General features: G+C 42.0%; 2 protein-coding genes and 1 long non-coding RNA gene across 3 annotated transcripts; 2 read left to right on the forward strand and 1 right to left on the reverse strand.

Annotated features, from left to right (window-relative positions):
• Positions 1-1,544: 1,544 nt before the first annotated feature.
• Positions 1,545-2,042, reverse strand: LOC133917352 (subtilisin-chymotrypsin inhibitor CI-1B-like). The gene is made up of 2 exons (XM_062361256.1): positions 1,980-2,042; positions 1,545-1,879 (listed from the first exon to the last, which is right to left on the reverse strand). The coding sequence occupies exon 2, from the start codon at positions 1,843-1,845 to the stop codon at positions 1,612-1,614; it is 234 nt and encodes a 77-aa protein (XP_062217240.1). The 5' UTR covers positions 1,846-1,879; positions 1,980-2,042; the 3' UTR covers positions 1,545-1,611.
• Positions 2,043-16,869: 14,827 nt separating this feature from the next.
• LOC133917294 (uncharacterized) lies at positions 16,870-18,766 on the forward strand. Its single transcript, XM_062361206.1, has 2 exons — positions 16,870-16,983; positions 17,265-18,766. The coding sequence occupies exon 2, from the start codon at positions 17,810-17,812 to the stop codon at positions 18,764-18,766; it is 957 nt and encodes a 318-aa protein (XP_062217190.1). The 5' UTR covers positions 16,870-16,983; positions 17,265-17,809.
• An 18-nt stretch (positions 18,767-18,784) lies between these two features.
• On the forward strand, positions 18,785-19,572 carry LOC133917353 (uncharacterized). The gene is made up of 3 exons (XR_009909653.1): positions 18,785-18,930; positions 19,015-19,209; positions 19,337-19,572. It is a non-coding gene; the product is annotated as an uncharacterized LOC133917353 (long non-coding RNA).
• The last annotated feature ends 467 nt before the right edge of the window (positions 19,573-20,039 follow it).

Genomic DNA, 20,039 nt, shown 5'->3' on the forward strand with positions numbered 1-20,039 from the left:
ACATACACCGGTCCATCTTGCTTGTATGAGTCCAACTTACATTGAATCAAAATAAATTCCTTTAGACTTTACTCTGGCAACGTCTCCAATATATATACCGGACCATCCGGTATGTATAAGTTCGTTTCCCAGTGAACATAAAGAAATCCTCTGGACTTTACTCTGATGAAGCCTCTGATGGTACGTTGATCATCCGATATGTTCAACTCGAAATCCCTCTTTTGAAAAATGATCCGATGTTACCAACTTCTCTTCGCTGGATCATCTGACGTGTACAAGAGCGCTGAGATAAAAGATCCGATATGTACAAGGTCTTCATCGCCGGATCATTCAGCAAGTATAGAGTTTTCATAAAGTTTTCATAACTTATCCAATTCAATTTTTTTAAGTCCTATCTTCACTTCAACTCATGCACGAGTTTCTCTAAGCTATCTAGTGTTAGAATTTCATGAGTGTATATTTAACTAAATCTAAACTCAACTAAATCAAACTACTACTCTTACTCTTTGGGACACTTAGAATTAAAAAATCCTTAATATTAACTTTCACAGCATTTGATCGCTCAGCTATTTAATTAAGAGACCAAGATCATCCAACAACATTATAAACTAATCTTTTAATTACCTTTCAAAATAAACTTATTAGACACAATAATATTATTATCATTAATCACCAAAACACTTACCATTTATTAAAAAACTACATGCTACACATACCTGTTGTTTGTAGGCATGCTTGACTCCATTAGAGTATTTGCCTACGGGTAGACAAGTTATCGGACATAATTTCCATCCCTACTCTACAGAGTCCAGAGTCGATCAAAATTCAAAATTAAACCTAGATGATCAAATAAATTTATCTCTACGTCCACACGTGTCCATAGAGAGAAGATAAGATCTAGGCTAAGGCTGTGTTTGTTTGCTGCTTCTGAAACTGCTTCTGCTACTGGCAGAAGCCAGAACAAACGAGGTTCTGGAGAAGTGGCTTCTGGAGAAGCCAGAAGCCTGTTTCTGAGGAAAATGAACTAAAGCTGAGAAGCTCGCTGAGATGTGCTTTTCTGAGAAGCTATATGCTGAGAAGCTAAAAATTTATTGCAGAAGCCAACAACCTATTTTCAAAAGCAGCTTTTCAGATAAGCCAAAAACACAATTTTTCAGAAAAACTCAAAAGCAGAAGCTCAAACAAACACGACCTAAGTCAGATTGACCGCAGAGACCACCTTTCCGAGTCTCAACTCTCTCTTTCTGCGGGCCATAGGGCAGCCCATACAACAGCAAGAAAAGGCCAGCCGACCCACCTCCTGGGTTTCTGGAATCAGGAGCATCCAGACCAACAAGTGGGACAGCCTTCTCTTGAAAAAAAAACTGATCGAGAGTTGCACGGACAGACACTTGAGTCAAGGATATTACATGTATAATCTCGACTGAGCAGGAACCATTATTCTTTATTCCAAAAGGATAATACGGGTACATGCATATGCATAATTAATCGTAGGCATACACAGCAGTAGACTAGTTATTCTTGGGGAATTTAAGCAAATAAGTTGAAGCTAGTTGGGGTAGCATGCAATAATAATGCAACTAGCAAGAGGCAAGCACTAGTGGCGGCCGGCTAGCCGACGACGGGAGTCTTGACGACGACGCTCCGGTCGTCGCAGACGATGATGACGCGCCTCGGGTTGTAGTCGTTGGGCAGCGGGGTGGGGATCATGTAGAAGTCGGTGGACACGTCGGGCCTGTCGCTGCTGATCTTGAACGCCGCGTTCAGCGTCACCCACCCCACCACCTCCGGCCACGACGACTTCAGGTCGTCTCCTCCGTCGGCTGCCGGCGCGGCCCTGCCCATTTCTTCGATGCCAATTAAAAGCCGGCCGCCCGCCCTGTAATTCATCGACAATATAATGTAAAGCTTGGGTTAATTATCTCTGTATCGTTGAAAGTATACTGGCAGCAAATTGAAGGGAGTGCATGGATGCCTACCGGAGAGCTAGAGGGAGGCCGGAAGGGGAGGGAGGGCGCGGCGAGCTGGCTATGAACGCCGTGTGTGCTTGTGAATTGTGATATAATTGCGGTTGTGCAACAAGAATATACCTATTTATATTAGTCACACAAACGGTAGTTGATATAATATTGCATCTTCTAAGAAGTCACACAAGCGGTTGAGATGAGCATGAATCGCGTACGCCGCCCTTCTTGGCGGCACTCGATCATGACGCATCGGTTTAGACGCAGTCTTGTTGGCCATTGGCTCCTGCCTTTAATTGCTTATGCATGATCCTGTTTTGCTAGCAGCCGAAATATACATTCGGTGTTGTATATGGAGTATTTTCTAGTAGATTGGGCCAATCACTACTACTCACTAGCCAGCGTTCTAGATTGCGTACTTGATATTGTCTGCTTTAGTTAATTTATAACTACAAGCTAGCTATATATTTTGGTTTCTTAATTACGTGATAGGAATGTTATGGCTGGACGTAGTGATCAGCACAAGCAAACGAGCAAGATCGCCGGTCGGCGTCCACCAGCTAAGACGATAATACCTATACGTGGAGCAAATAGAACAGCCAAGAAACTATATTCACGAACAGTTACAACTTTCTTTTAAAAAAATGAAAAATGCCAAAATATTTTACCTCATATGCGTGTATCTCTCTTTTCATAAATATTTTTCAGCAGGGAAAATTGCAAAAAAAAAAAAACTTCTTGCAACTTTGGGGATTTATCAAAAAAAAAAAAGTGATCCTATTCTTCATATACCTAAATTTTTTTAAAAAAATTCAGCCACTCACAGCCGTCTTCAACCTCACGCCTCACCCTGCTCCCGTCCCGCCCTGCTTCGTCATGTCCTCGCCTCCTCCTGTAGCCGTCTCCAGCGGCGTTGGTGCCACCAGATCCGTGCCCGTCACTACATGAAAAACAGAAAAATGAGACATAATTTAGTGGTGAGTTATTTTACGACTTGTCACTTATGTAGTCTCGGATCGAAACCGAACATTGACCTGTCATTTATTACATTGGTGACGGGTCTCTCTACATCAGTCATAAGTAACGGGACATATTACGACACATCATTTATGTCCTGGTCATAAGTGATAGGTCATGTTACGACTTGTCACTTATAACTTGATATAGGTGATAGGTCTCCCTAGACCAGTCATAATGATAAGTCATATTACAATCTATCATTTATAAAATTAATAAGTGAGGGGTAATCTTATGACCCGTCACTTATGACTTAAATCTATTATAAGAGCTGATCAGCTACTGTGCACATCCAACAATTACAGGACTCAACGGTACTACGCACGCAGTAGATCTAACCATTTTCTTCGGTTCCGCTAGAGAGACTCTAATATCTTGTTGATTTAAAGTTTGAATTGTTGCTAGGTCTTTGAAGGTTTGCATCCCCCCTTTCCTCCTTCTCTAACCCATATTTGGTAGATTTTTTGTGCTTTGAGTTGTAATCAATCATGTTGCATCTGTATCCAAAATCTTTGTGCAAGTGAGTTGTATTTATGTTAGATTTGATACTAGGTTTGCCCGATCTACCATGAGATGCCATAAATCTAATGTAATTGTATAGAATTTTTAATCACATGCTTAATCACACAATTAAGATAATTGCTAATGAAGAATGAATATTTTTAGATTGTAGATGCCGGATAGAAGTTGGATATGCCTTGAGACCCGAACTTGTCCAGGGTAACTGAGCGATGTGAAGTATTTCATGAGTGCTGCTTTGGCAGATATGAAAGATCATGGTAAAATGACAATGTATTGTTCCACGAATGATAAGAAATTCCCGAAACCGGATAATATCCATGCACACTTGATCATGCATGGATTTAAAGAGAATTATACATGTTGGAACAAACATGACGATGAAGACCTCAATGAAGGAGAGATGGATCAGGACCTCCGTGTCGATAGTGTGGATCAAGGATTTAAACCCGATGATATGGATCATGATCTCAGGAACGAGAACATATTAGGTTTCAATGATAATGATCTTGAGATTTTTGTGGAGAATGTGGATTAGATGGTGCAAGATGTCGAGCGACACGACAAGTATAATAGTGGTGAGTTTGTTAAATTTCTGGAATTTATGTGAGATTCCAATGCGCCCATTTATCCTAACTGTAAGGACAAATACACGCGGCTATTTAGGCACCTAAAGCTTCTACAGTTGAAGGCAACTCATGGTTGGACTGACAAGAGTTTTGAAGCATTGTTAGATTTGCTAAGGGATATACTACCGAAGGGGAACTTGGTGTCCGAGGGTGCCTATGACGCGAAGATGATAATTTGTCCTTTAAAATTGAAAAAAATACATGCATATAAGCATGATTGTATCTTGTTTCATAGAGATTATGCAGAGTTAGATCAATACCCCGTGTGTGAAACCTATCGATATAAGCATAGAAATGATGATACTGACAGGGATAAATGTAAAAGAAGTAAAGGCTCACCTATGAAGATGATGTGGTATTTTCTTATAATTTTTCATCTGAAGTGATTGTTTGCTAACAGAAAGGAGGCCCAATTAGTGTGTTAGTATAAGGAGGGTCGTAAGAATAACTCAATGATACCGTACCCGGCGGATTCTGTTCAGTGGCGAACCATTGATTTCATATTTAGTTTGTTCGCTAAAGAATTGAAAAATATTTGGTTTGCTATGAGCACATATGACATGAATCCATTCGGTAACATGAGTATCTCACATAGCACCTAACCTGTTGTATTATCGATCTACAATATTTCACCCTGGCTTTGTAACAAGCAAAAATACATTATATTGTCGATCTTAATATCAGGATCAAAATAATATGACAATGATATTAATGTATACCTCAAATCTTTAGTCGACGATCTTAAGAAACTCTGGTCGGAAGTCATCGAGGTTTGGGATTAGTAAAAGTAAGAGTACTTTACCTTGCATGCTATGTTGTTCATCATCATCAATGATCTGCCAACAATTCATAACTTGTCAGGTCAGAGCAAAAGAAAAGATAAAGCTTGCCCCTAATGCTTAGATGACACAGAAAATTTGAGGTTGAACAACTCAAAGAAAATAATGTACATGCGACATCGACGTTTCCTTCTTAGAAAGCACCTATACCGAAACATAGACAAGCAGTTCGGTGGTACAAGAAAAAAATGTTACCTCTAAGGCATCCACAATTAGATTAATAATATAAATGTTGTCCTTGGAAAGTAAAAATGATCCTCCATGGATGATGAATAAAAAGGAATGTGGAACAAGAAATCAATACTATTTGAGCTAGAGTATTGGATAAAATAGATGTTTGCCACTATATCGACAACATGCATGTAAAGAAGAATATCTGCAAGAGTTTAATCGGTACATTGCTCCAAATGAAGGGAAAAGAAAAGGATCATGAGAACGCACGAGCTGACCTTGAAGGAATGAGCTTAAGGTCGGAGCTCCATGCACATGATACGGATAAAGAAAAACACCTACTCCATCATCTATCACTCTCTTCAAGAAGGAGAAAAAATAATTCTGTGAGTTCTTGCACAGTGTGAAAGTTTCCTCCAGTTACTCATCTAACATCACAAGACTTATTTTGGTGAAAGAGCTGAAAATGAATTTCATCATGATGAAGTCCTATGATTGCCATGTGATGATGATCTCACTGCTCGCAGTAGGAACATCCTCCTAATTAAGGTTCACAAGGCTATCCTGAGCATGTATTTTTTTTCTTCAATGCAATTGAACAAAAGGTGCTCGATCTAAAGTCGCTGGAGAAGCTAGAAAAAAGATACTTCGAGACTCTATGTATTCTTGAGGTGTATTTTTCACTATCCTTTTTTGATATCATGGTACATATCACTGCTCACCTTGTAAAGGAGAAACACTACCTTGACCCTATGCTCTTGCATCACATGTTTCTATATGAGAGATATATGTGTGTTCTCAAGTCATACATAAGGAATTGAGTCTTTCCTAAGGGATGCATTGTGCAGGGTTACGCGACAGAGGAGGTATTGGAGTGATTTGTTGATTATATTGATCCAAATAACTTAATCGGTGTGCCTAAATCTCGCCATAAGGGGAGGCTCACAGGTGTAGGGATTCTGAGGAAGATGACAATAACTCCTGATCCCAAGACATATGAACAAGATCATTTTCTCGTGCAGTGCTCATATGTCGATGAGCATAAACAGGTGCTATTTGAAGAGAATCTAGAGCAAACTGAAGCTTGGGTTGCGAGGCAATATATGCAAAAGTTCACCACTTGGTTCTAAGATTGAATCAGACAATTGAGTACTCCTACAGGTGCTCTGATAAAAAAATTGGCATCAAATCCTATACACAATCGTGACATATCAAGAGTATGATATAAATTGATACATATTTTACATGGTTGTTTAAGATGAGAATAGCATATAATAGAACAGTGGTGTCTGTATAGATGCTTATGACAACGATATGCAGAGGGGCGCATAGTACGGTCAAATAGAGGAGATCTGAGAGCTGAACTATTTGGGATTCAAGGTAGCTCTATTTCTGTACCGTTGGGCACATGGGGCAAAGAGCGTCAGTAATGACAAGTATGGATTCAATAGCGTTGATCTTAAACATGTCGGATACAAGTCTGAACCCTTTGTACTCACTAAAGATGTTCGCCAAGTTTTCTATGTGACTGACACAAAAAAGAAGAAATGACATGTGGTTCTTGCTAGGAAAAGACGCATCGTCGTAGTTGCAAACATCATTGATGAGTAGGAGTTCAATCAATTCAATTAACCCCCCTTTTGCTACTGCAATCATGCTATGCCTTTTGCCGATCGAGAAAACTTCATACTTGCACTCTGACCATAACGAAGGGATCCATATCAAGAAAGCACGAAAATAATGAATTTGAATTTGAGTGTCAAATTTGTAATATTAATGTCAAATTTATAATATTAATGTCAAATTTGAATTTTAGGTTTCAAGTTATTTGAATTTGTAATACTAATGTCAAATTTGAATTTTAGGTTTCAAATTATTTGAATTTGTAATATTAATGTCAAATTTGAATTTAGGTTTCAAGTTATTTGAATTTGTAATATTAATGTTATATTTGAATTTTAGGTTCAAGTTATTTGAATTTGTAATATTAATGTCAAATTTGTACTTAAGGTTTCAAGTTATTTGAATTTAGTTCACCAATTATTTTTCTCTTCACCGGATGAGGTTCACAGTGGTAACAACATGGTGAGACTTCGGCACACTGGACTCCATCGAAGCACGTACTATAGTCGTCCACACTTCTGCATAAGGATCCTTCATCATGGTACATGCAGGACCGAGTTAGCGGGTCTGGACACGTTTGGTGGGGTCCAACAGGGCAGGACGACGACGACGACGAGAAAAGGCACACATGGCAGGGGCTAGCGTAGGCCGCTGGGATGAGGGACACACACCCGCCAGACGCTTACACTCCTGGGGATGGTGTGCGTTGTTGTCGTCGTTGAGTAGCCAGTGCAATTATTCGGTGCACTTGTACTTGTCGTTGCATACCCAACAGACGCTTACACATGTATTATTCACTATATTGTCGTAGTCATCTCTATTATATTTTATGCATTGTATTGTTAATATAATTACTTTTAATCTATTTAATATTTATCAAATACTTATGACACGTAACTTTATTTATTAGTTATTTATTATGAATTTTTACATATTAATTATGATATTTAATAATACTTATTTAATACTATGTCTTATATACTGTAGCTCATATTCGGCACACCGTGTGCCGAATATGACTGGATCCGTATATTTTCGAGGTACGATATACCGAAAATTATTTTTCAGTAAATGATGTGTCGAATACCGATACTAAATTTATAAATATATCGACATATTATCTATTTTGATAAATACATTCAAGTATGTCTATTTTTGGATTTTTTCCGTGTTCAGCATGGATTAGCATCTGGATCATATAGTTTAACTTTCGGCAGACAGACCTGTTCAAACTGTTAATTTCCTATTATCTATTTCAGACCGGTATAATCAAAAGCCTTAGGAAGATAGAGCCCGCGGAAATGTTCAGAGCTAGATCTGCAGGCTTTTTCCCGCGAAAAAAGTTGTGCGCCACAGCCAACAGCTGTGTGAGAACAACCTATAATTTTTGTTTCCACATGATTTGGATGGACATGCCTTCAAAAAATCTGGGTGGTGAGTAGGCTCTTGTGATAGTTTTCGAACATTAGATGTTGAACAAGACACTAATTTATACGGCCGTGTTGTCGGTAAAATACCAAACGCCAACAGGAGGGTGACAGAACCAAAGTTCTTGTTGATGCGCGCCTAAAGCATGCATGTATGTTCAACTACGTAGTCCTATAAATACCATCTAAATGAGATGCATGCCTATATCCAACACATATATCCTACATCCATCCTCCTTGAAGACAAGCACAGCAGTAGTTCAACACACTTCTACTTTAGGTAGTACTGAAGATGATATACTTTTTCTTTGGTTATATTACCACATCTTCTTTCTTGTTTCCACATAACTTTCTATATATCTCTCCATGATTCGATTGATGTGCGGTAACGTCGTGTCTGTGAATCAACTTTGTTTGCAGATCGATCTTGGAAGCAGTAGTCTGAACAGAAGATCGAGGAGCGAGGGAGAATGAGCACCGAGAAGATGTCGTGGCCGGAGGTGGTGGGGTGGCCGGCGGCGGCGGCGGTGACGCAGATCAACAGTGACAGGCCCGACGTCGCGATCGAGGTGGTCCCGTCCGGCACCACCGTGGCGCCAGGGTACAACGCCAGGCGCGTCCGCGTCTTCTTCGACGCAGGCAACGCAGTTGGCCCCGTCGTGTCCACTCCCGTCGTTGGCTAGGCGCGCGCCATTTACTATCTACGTACACAATGCAAGAAACTACGCACGGAACTGAGTTATTTATGATGCCTTTGTAGTCGTCGTGCTCGATCTCATGCATGCAAACCATGTATACCAGTTGAATAATCAATAATGCTGTTTAATTTTAGTCAATTACTCATTATATATATACTTTGTTTTGAAGGGACAAGTACTCATTATACTATATTGCTAATGCAAATGATTAAAGACAACAACTACAAAATTGTCTGTCTCTAATAAATCTTTTCGGCAAGTTGTCCAATTTGTTTTGTTTCAAAAGAATGACAGGAGAGAGGACCAGTAGCAATACTACTAGCGGACATAAACAAAGTTCGAAGCATGATCCTACCACAACACAGAATCAGGCGACGATACGCTCGCTGATAAGCAGCTAGGAGTTGACCACTGAATTGCAAGATCCAAGATTGACCAGAGCATGCATTGTGAGAAATTCTCGACAATAGAACTCTTACACTCTCCCACCAAGACCCTGACTTCTGACCGAATCGTAATCGGCGCTCTTCAGGCTGCCCACCACATTTGAGTCGTCCCATTCCAAAATCAGATCGACCTCATATAGGCGCGCGTGACGTCGTTTGAATTTGATAAATTGATGACTAGTGTTAACTTTTTTCTTCTTTTCTTGTGATGATCACGTCATCACGTGTTGACCGAGATCTCATGTAGGCCGGCTGATCGGTCCCTTTTTTATTTTTATCATTTCCAAAAAACATTCCATGTATAATTTAATCCTTGTTATTAGATTTATATATTTTTGTCTTTTCGTAGGCATTCAACAATTTAAAAGACTTGATTAACTAATTTGCGAAACCTAATTCAACAATTATGAAGTCAACTTTTAAAAACCATGTTCACTATTTCTGATGATTTGGGATTACACGTTTTCAACATTTTGTATGTAATTCGTTGAATATGGGTTGGAGCAGAGCATTATAGATAAATGGAAGATGAATAGTGTTGCATGTGCAAACTAAGGCGTGCAGTATATCATAGTTGAACTCTCACATAACTTTTACATACGAACTCTGATTTTGATGTTTTATGATTTTACGGACATCTACAGAAAAATTTACATCTTTTTCTCCCCTACTTTGTCAGGTTTGGCAAAATTTTTGAAGCAAAAAATGGCTTAGAAGATTGAGTTCTCGCGTCTTAAAGTTTATGCATTATTTTCAAAACTCGCGTTTGTGTCTATAGCCGCCACCCCTTACATCAAACTTAAGTAGAAATATACAATGATTTTAATTTGAATGTTGTTGAGGTGAGAAAAAAAATAAGAGAAAAATAAAAGAAAAATAAAAATTACTATATAAGAAAAAAATTAAGTAAGTTGTGATAGAAAATTGATTGTCTAATATATTTAATGATTGACTAATTAAAATTTCTTCACATGCTCGGTTTCATCAAACTGGTCATTAGTAACGGGTAACAACTTATCTTGTCACTAATAACTCTCGAGGATGATTCGTCACTGATGCGTTAGTCATTAGTGATGGATCAAAACTTAACCCGTTATTTATGATTGATAATAAGTGATGAGTCATAACTACGATCCGCTATTATTATCATAAGTAACGGTTTATATTATGACCTATTATTAATTTTATGTCTTTTTTATTTTTTTTATAGTAAAAATAGAGAGAGGGGGACTTTTTTTTACAAAATGTATGGGCAAGTAGGATTTTTAAGGTGTTTATGCAAAATAGAGTGTCATTTGGATTGATCGATCGTGTCGGGCTGTCCTCTTTGTTTTGGTTGGACGGGTGAGAATTGAAAGATGGGTAGTATAGCACCCCAAGCCTCTCGATGGAGAAGATATCAAGTGACGTACACTTGTCTTGCAAACTTAAGGAGGAGAAAAAACTACACTTGCTCCCGTATATACCAAATGAGTTATTATAAATAGATTTTAAAACATATAATATTTTAAATCCTATTATAGATATTATAGATTTCGTTTTTGCAAAAATATCTGTGATATCGATATTGTTACAGATGATTTCAGAATCATGTACAGTACACTTACACACAGACATATTTTTTAGAAAACCGTATGTGTCTCTTACCAATCACAAACGATTTTTGTTGAAACCATATATGAGTGGTAAGAGTTATAGACAACAATATCTACGGGTTCTATGTTCTTACTTTCGTTCACAGATTCAGCTCTGACGGAGAGGTTGTCATGTTCAATGATCTTGAGGTATGAAAATACATATCGATATCATCTTTTCAATTTCTATAGGTATTTAATGACTAATTCTTTCGATTTTTCAAACGCAGCGCTCCAAACAATGCACATGTGTGTTACAACCTGTAGAAATATATGCCATTCAAGAACAGTTCGTCAGGTTCTTCATGGAACATGTTATGAACCTAGCCGGCGAGTTTCATGAACTGATCATGCCGTCGACGCGTGAGAGATCTTCAAATGATTCTGTACCTTCTAGTAGGGAGTATGAGACAAGAAAGAAGGCTACCAGTGGGTTAGACAACTTATATATCGCCAAATGATACTATTTTAATGAAGGATATTAATTACTATGTATTAATAAAAGACATGAATTATTATGTATTAATGAAGGTATTTTTATTATTGATTTATATTAAATATGTGCCTCATTGTATGCATGTCAGCGCACTTAGTCTAGAAGCAACGACCGTAAATGTGCCTAGGAGGAGGAGGATGAGAGGCTGGCCCGTTAGCTATGCACTGCGGAGGAGCAAGAAGTAACGTCCCGTAAGCGTGCCCAGGAGGAGGATGAGAGGGTGGTCCGTCAGTATGCTGTGGATGAGCACGATAGGGTGGCACGTTAGTGCACTGCGGAGGGGGCCGAAGGCTCAAACTGTAGTGGCGTTCATACGTCAGACTTCGATGTCTTGGATACGCCGGCGATCCTAGAGCTTAGACGACGCTGTGGTCGATCTGGCGTGGTCGGGTCCTCTGCTCCACCACCATTGATCCCCCGATGTCCCTGGACGTACACATGTAATCAGCCGTCCGTGTGGAGACGTAGTTCTCATCACGGGAGAGGTAGAGGGATACTGGACTGTCTCAACTCGACCGACTTTTCGAGGGGTGAACTGTGAGAACTATTGTGTATATATGTGTGTTTGTCGATGCCTATGACTTGTAATATGTGTTCACTCGAATATGACAAGAATTACTATGTATTAATGAAGGTGTATTTATTATTAATTTACATTAAATATATGTCTCATTATATGCATATATTGATAGGGAGACAGACAGAGATATTGAGAAGATAGAGAGAGGATAGAGAGGGAGCACAGGGATGGAGGAGAAGTAAAACACTGTCGACTGAAATTCAACCAGCAGTGATAACTTATTCACTATCGATCCCTCGAGCCGGTAGTGATAGTCTCCAACTATCACTGTCTGTTATCCACTGTCGGATCCAAAACTAACAGTGAAGGGAGTTTTGGAGCCGGTAGTGATGTTTTATTCTGTAATGGTGATACGCAGGAAAATATAATTATATTCATCATGACATTTGTCTGTCTTTTCTTGACGCGTTAAGTGCATGTAGTCAACAAGCCTCATATAGTAACAATCGGGGATGGTAGCCTTTTCCTAACGAGCTGTACCATCAGTGTTTCTTTCAAATTCCTGTCGGTTGGATAACCGTCAGGGAAAATTATTGACCTGAGGCGAAAACCTCTCCCGTATGGAAGATACCGTCAGGGACATATCCGTGACGGTTTTCCGTCAAGGATAGACGACTTTGGTACTGTTGCTAGCAAAAGTACTACTAGTATTTGGTACTGGCTCTTCTTAATTCATCTGTGGTTAGAACACTTAGGCGCATAGTTATCTCATCTGTGGTTCATCAGGTACGTACATAGTGCATGCTTCCCCGATCCATCGATCGCGACTCGACCAATGGAACGTTAACGCTTTTTTATGACTGCCACGCGATATATATCTACGTACATGATATACACGGGAGCCGCTGTACGTTGATTAATGTTCAATAACCCTAGGATTATGGTACGACGGCATAGTACGGTATATCAGGATGCAGAAGAACGATTTTTTAAAGTAGAAGCTGAGAGTTCTATGAACTTGGACAATATTGCAATCCTTTCGGAGCAGAGGCGCCAGAAGGATAATTTTGTCGATGCAAGTACGAGCAGCTCATTGCTTCCTGCTGGACGTGAACAAAGGCATATGTTATTCTTGACGACGGAGTTCAGACAAACAACGGCACACTTACATGTAATTTGACACACGCATGCACATACGTTGGCTTGGCGAGCGCGCACGTGCATATGAAGCCAATTAATCTATGCTCCTTTTTTTTTCCAGGCGTGCTCGATTCTTTCTTTTTCTTTTTTGAGGCAATTAATTAAAGTGCGTGATTCTTTGGAGTACGGCCGGGGCCGGATTTCCATTGTCGTCACATTTTTGCTGCACGTACAGGACAGTCGTCCTGGCTCAATCTATCAGCAAACAAGAAATTTACCAGCTGACCAAACAAGGTATATACGTGCGTCACGTACGTGTGTGACAAATCAACCAACGATCCTAGCAATGCCCTGTCATCGTGCAGGCCGTCATATGGCTGTAGAATCCAAGTTTTACCGGCTGCTTGGACCCTCCTATAAATTCGATGCACCACCGTAACCGTTAGTATGATCTGAGTGTATATCTCACACACCTGGGGTTGATACTTCGAATTAGCCAAGACCGGGGCAAGATGAGCAGCAGCAAGTCGTCGTGGCCGGAGCTGGTAGGCATCCTGGCGACGCTGGCGGCGACCCAGATCCAGCACGACAGGCCCGACGTCGCCGTGGAGGTGCTCCCGCCGGGCGCGCCCCTCACGCCGGACGTCAACTTCAAGCGCGTCCGCGTCTTCATCGACCTCAACGGCATCGTCGCCAAGATCCCCGTCGTCGGCTAGCTAGGCAGCAGGCGGCGTACGTACGTCGTCCCAGGATCCCAGCTGCAGCTTGGTGATCATGCATGCAAGCTCATTTGTCCCCCCATGCATGCTGCTTGCTGCCTGGTTTTAGTTTATGTGTGCCATCTTCGATCTCTACGGTACGTGCCCCGTGTGTGCATGCATGTGGCGTAATGGAATAAATGTTCTCTCAGCTGCCTAGCTGGGTACAATATATATAATGGGCGAGTCAAGTATTTGCTATATATATATACGAGAACAAGTGTAGTATTTCTCTTCCTGAAGTTTGCAAGACAAGTGTATGTCACTTGATGATGTCTTCTCGATCGAGAGGCTTGGGGGTGCTATACTACTCATCTTTCAATTCTCATCGATCCGTCCAACCAAAACAAAGAGACAGCCCGACAGGATCGATCAATCCAAGTGGCACTCTATTTTGCATAAACACCTAAAAACGAAAATTTTAGCTAGTTCGATCTCTCTCCTTTCCTCTTGTTGGAATAGGAGTATGTTGTTCGTTTTCCCTCTTCAGCTTTGGTCTTTTAGGATCAAATGGTTGGGTGAGTTGAAATATGATATAGTTCGCGCCTTGGTTTGTACATGCAACACTATTCATCTTCCATTTATCTCTAATACTCTGCTCCAACCCATATTCAACGAATTACATACAAAATGTTGAACGTGTTATCCCAAATCATCAGAAATAGTGAACATGGTTTTTTTAAAATGTTGAATTCATAATTATTGAATTAGGTTTCACAAATTATTTGATAAAGTCTTCTGAATTGTTGAATGCATCCGAAAGGACAAAAAAATCTAATAACAAGGATTAAATTATACAAGGAATATTTTTTGGAAATGATAAAAATAAAAAATGGATCGATCAGCTGGCCTACATGAGATCTCGGTTAATAACGTGATCATCACAAGAAAAGAAGAAAAAAGTTAACACTAGTCATCAATTTATCAAATTCAAACGCCACGCCTATATAAGGTCTGATTTTGAAATGGGACGACTCAAACGTGGTGGACAGCTTGAAGAGCGCCGATTACGACTCTGTCAGAAGTCAGGGTCTTGGTGATCGAGAGAGTGTAAGAATTTTATGGTGGATAATTTCTCACAATGCTTCCTCTGGTCAATATTGGATCTTGTAATTCAGTGGTTAACTCCTTACACTACCGGAGACGGCGTCTTTGCCGAGTGTCCCATACTTTGCCGAGTGCTTTTTATCGGACACTCGGCAAAGAGGGTCTTTGCCGAGTTCCAGAGGTAAAGCACTCGGCAAACATCTGGCACTCGGCAAAGAACCTCTTTGCCGAGTGCCAGAAATAGGACACTCGGCAAAGGAGTATCTTTGCCGAGTGCCAGAGAGCAAGCACTCGGCAAACATCTGGCACTCGGCAAAGAGGGTTTTTGCCGAGTGTAATTTTGAACACTCGGTAAACCCTAATTTTTTCCCCCCTTTTGGCCTCCAAATTTTTTCTACAGTCCTCATACAGTACCTGGTACTCCATGTTCCAATGTGGCACATTTCTCGGACTTTTTCTATATTTCTTTAATTCATTTCAATTAATTGAATTTTCTTGGATAATTCAAATTATAACTGCTAGTCATTCGAATAATGAAAAAAAATGAATGGAAAAATGATATTAATGTTATTTAGTATATTGTGAGACCGTATCCAGGAACAGACCACCAATTTCGAATATCAAGGTCACGAAACATGACCACGAACTTGCGATTGAGTTGTTTTTAAATTGTATAAAAAGCAAACAAAGTCCGAAAATCTTGAAACTTGTCAAGATATCATGATATCATATGTGGAGGCTGTCATAAAAATTTGAGAAGGTTTTAAGCAAGTTATCACGTACGATGCTTGCAAACCGAAGAATCTGAGCAAGGTTTTAAGCAACTTCTTCGGAGATTCTTCGGTTTGCAAGCATCGTACGTGGTAACTTGCTTGAAACCTTCTCAAATTTTTATGACAGCCTCCACATATGATATCATGATATCTTGACAAGTTTCAAGATTTTCGGACTTTGTTTGCTTTTTATACAATTTAAAAACAACTCGATCGCAAGTTCGTGGTCATGTTTCGTGACCTTGATATTCGAAATTGGTTGTCTGTTCCTGGATACGGTCTCACAATATACTAAATAACATGAATATCATTTTTCCATTCATTTTTTTTCATTATTCGAATGACTAGCAGTTATAATTTGAATTATCCAAGAAAATTCAATTAATTGAAATGAATTAAAGAAATATAGAAAAAGTCCGAGAAATGTGCCACATTGGAACATGGAGTACCAGGTACTGTATGAGGACTGTAGGAAAAATTTGGAGGCCAAAAGAGGGAAAAAAATTAGGGTTTGCCGAGTGTTAAAAAATTACACTCGGCAAAGACCCTCTTTGCCGAGTGCCATACTTCTAGCACTCGGCAAAGACCCTGAAATTTTTTTTAAAAAAATCCCGGTTTTCTTTGCCGAGTGCCAGATCGGGGGCACTCGGCAAAGAATTTGCACATGTTTTTAAAAAACCCCTCTTTGCCGAGTGCCAGATTGGGGGCACTCGGCAAAGCAGGGATTTAAGTACCCGGCCCAGCCGGCCCGCACGCACGCACGCACGCACGCGCACCCGCCGCCGCCGCCGCCCGCGCCCGCTCCCGCGCCCGCCGCCGCCGGCCCCTGCCGCCGCGCCCGCCGCCGCCGGCCCCTGCCGCCGCGCCCGCCAGCGCGCCAGCGCCGCCCGCGCCCGCCGCCGCCGGCCCCTGCGCCGCCGGCCCCCGCGCCGCCCGCGCCCGCCGCTGTCGGCCCCTGCGCCCGCGCCAGCGCCGCCGCGCCCGCCGCCACGCGCCGCCGGAGGAGGAGGAGAAAGAGAGGAGGAGGAGGAGAGGAGGAAGAAGGAGGAAGGGAAGGAGAGGAGGAAGAAGGAGGAAGAAGAAGGAGGAAAGAGAGGAGGAGGAGGAGAGGAGGAAGAAGGAGGAAGGGAAGGAGAGGAGGAAGAAGGAGGGAGAGAAGGAGGAGGTGGAAGAAGGAGGAAGAGAAGAAGGAGGAGGAAGAAGGAGGAAGGAGGAAGAAGAAGGAGGAGGAGGAGGCGCTCCGGTCGTCGTTGTCACGTTCCCGACGTTTCCGTATCACTAGGTATGCTATACCGTCGTCGTCGTAGTATTACTAATGGTTGCGGTAGTAGTAGTGGTAAAGTAGTTGTGGTGGTAGTCAAAGTAGTCGTAGGAGTGGTTGTGATATTGTTATATATATGCGGTTGGATATAATCTTGTGGATGTCGGCCATCGTGCCGTTCATATATATGTGCATGTCGGCTATCGTGCCGTTGGTTTTGTTGCAGGTTTTGGAAACCTCACCGTGCAGGGGAGGTGCTGCCGAAATTTTGTATTAACAGTTTTATATTTCTTTTTTGGCAGAGAAGAGCCAGTCGGAGCGGCGCCGGAGTACCTCGGCGACCCCGATCGCCTTCCTTGGCGCTGCGAGACTGCCTGCACCACGTCGCCTGACTCCACCGCCACCCTAGGTATAACCCCTCTTTCCGTATCATGTTGTAGATCACGTAACCCAGTTAGGCGTCTCCCGTTCGAAAGAGATACGGTTGGAAATATGCAGATATTTGCATATCTAAAACCGTATCTGTTTCGAATTGTCCACGTTTTTTGGACAGCACGCGGATGCGTAGGTGGGGTTAGTTTTCATGATCTGCTCCGATCGGAGACAGAGTTTCGGCATCATCTCCCTGTTGTTCTCCGGATACACACTCTCCCTAGCAGGACGTGTATTTGGAGAACAGCGGGGAGGTGCTGCCGAAATTCTGTCTCGAATAGGAGTAGAGAATGGAAACTAACCTCATCTACGGATCCTCGTGTGGGATTAGGACCTAACCTCACCTATAAGATAGTAGGAACGTCGTGTAGATGCAATTGATGTTTATATTACTCGCCGCTATATATGTTAGAGGATGGAGGACCGTGAGTGGATGTACACGGGCCGCGCAAGTCAGGGTCGGGTCACCAATGAATGGATCGACAAGACCGATGCTTTCTTGGAACGGGCATTTGGCGTGGCTGCTAAAGGAGCGAGTAAAATTTGCTGTCCCTGCAGCAAATGTGCAAACAGGAAAAGACAAACGAAGAAGGTAATGGGGGAACATCTTTGGAAGAATGGATTTACGGCAGACTATACCCGGTGGGTCTACCATGGTGAAGCCGATCGTACGAGAGAGGAGGTGGTGAGGCCACGCGTCGAGGATTATGATGCTGAGGCCGGGGTAGCAAACATGTTAAATGACTATCACGAGGCACAGTTCGCTGAAGGACGTACGGAGGAGGAGCCAGAGGCAACCGCAAAGGCGTTTTACGACATGTTTGCCGCGGCACAGAAACCCCTTCACGGCCAGACAAAGGTTTCTCAACTGGATGCCATTGGACGCATAATGGCGTTGAAGTCCCAGTATAGCCTGAGTCGAGACGCCTTCGATGGTATGTTGACAGTTATTGGCAGCCTGCTTCCGGAGGGTCACCTTCTGCCAAAGAGCATGCACGAGTCACAGAAACTCCTTCGTGCACTTAAGATGCCGTATGAGCAGATACATGCTTGCCCGAAGGGGTGCGTCCTATTTAGGAAAGAATACGTGGAAGCAAAGTACTGTCCAAAGTGTAAATCATCTAGGTTCCTGGAGGTAGATTCTGGTGATGGCCAGAAGAGGCAGCTTGACATTCCCGTGACAATCCTACGGCACCTTCCGTTCATACCGAGGATCCAACGGCTATACATGACCGAGGAATCCGCGAAACAGATGACATGGCACAAAAATGGCAAACGATACAATCCTGACAGGATGGTACATGCATCCGATGGTGAAGCATGGACCCACTTCGATGGCAAGAAGGGTACCTTGATGGAGAAGTCGTCATGAGGGCGGGAGGAGGAAAGAAGCATGGGCGATACTGGATTGGCGACGGCGCAATCGACTCGGCCGCTACTCCCAATCTCTCCCAGATTCGAGCAAGCAGCACGAGCACGAGCCCGGCCATACGACCTCGGAAGGACACTTCACAGCACCGGGTGGAGGCACTCGAGGTTATTCCTAGTTTATTCGTCGTTCATTGGTTTTTTCATACCTTTCCTTTGCATTATTGTAACATTAGGGTGAATATATTGTAGGCCCAGCTGGAACAAGAGAGGAGGATACGGGAGCAAATGCAAGCGACGATGGAGAGGGTGGAGGCCGAGCGAGAGGCCGAGCAGCGGAGGATGGTGGAGATTCTTCAGTACATGCAAAGTATTGGCGCTGCTACGGGTGTAGCTCCGCCACCTTCGCTATTCGCTCCACCTCCACCTCCTCCCTATTCTACTCCTGTGAGTATAAATGTTTTAGTTTGTATGTTCATGCTTACGGTCAAATCTAGTGGAGTATGAAAGTTTTATTCATGTATGTTATATATTTATCTTGTCTCACACATGCAATCTCTTCTCTTTTGTGCAGAATCAATCGGCGGCATCGAACGATCCTAATGCTTCAGCGAATCCTTCACCAAATCAGTTTCGTTGACCATCTTGCTTATGATACTTGTGGTTGTTAATGGTACATCTATTTGCAATTATGGTTGTAGATGATGGACCTCTTGGATTAATTATAAACTTATTTGTGATATATTGTGAGACATGTGACGTTTGTGATATATATGTGGTGTTGGTGATATAAATGTGCTGTTGATGATATATATGTGATGTTGGTGATGTTTGTTATATATATCTTCTGTTTGTTTGGATGGGATGTAAAAAACAAAAAAAAGAAGGCTGTTATCAGTCACTTTGCCGAGTGCAATGGCCATTGCACTCGGCAAAGTGACAATTCTTTGCCGAGTGCAATGGCCTCGGACACTCGGCAAAGTGACAATTCTTTGCCGAGTGCAATGTTCATTGCACTCGGCAAAGTTACAATGCTTTGCCGAGTGCCACGGTCCAGACACTCGGCAAAAAAAATGTACTTTGCCGAGTGCCGCTTTCACTGGCACTCGGCAAAGTGGAGACCTTTGCCGAGTGTCAGATTAGCACTCGGCAAATCCTTTGCCGAGTGCCCGATAAAGTACACTCGGCAAAGAGGTCTTTGCCGACAAACTGTTTATCGAGCGCCCTTTGCCGAGTGTAGCACTCGGCAAAGCCTTTGCCGAGTGTATATCGTACTT

Source organism: Phragmites australis, chromosome 5 (genome assembly GCF_958298935.1).
Source record: "Phragmites australis chromosome 5, lpPhrAust1.1, whole genome shotgun sequence".
Taxonomy (NCBI): domain Eukaryota; kingdom Viridiplantae; phylum Streptophyta; class Magnoliopsida; order Poales; family Poaceae; genus Phragmites; species Phragmites australis.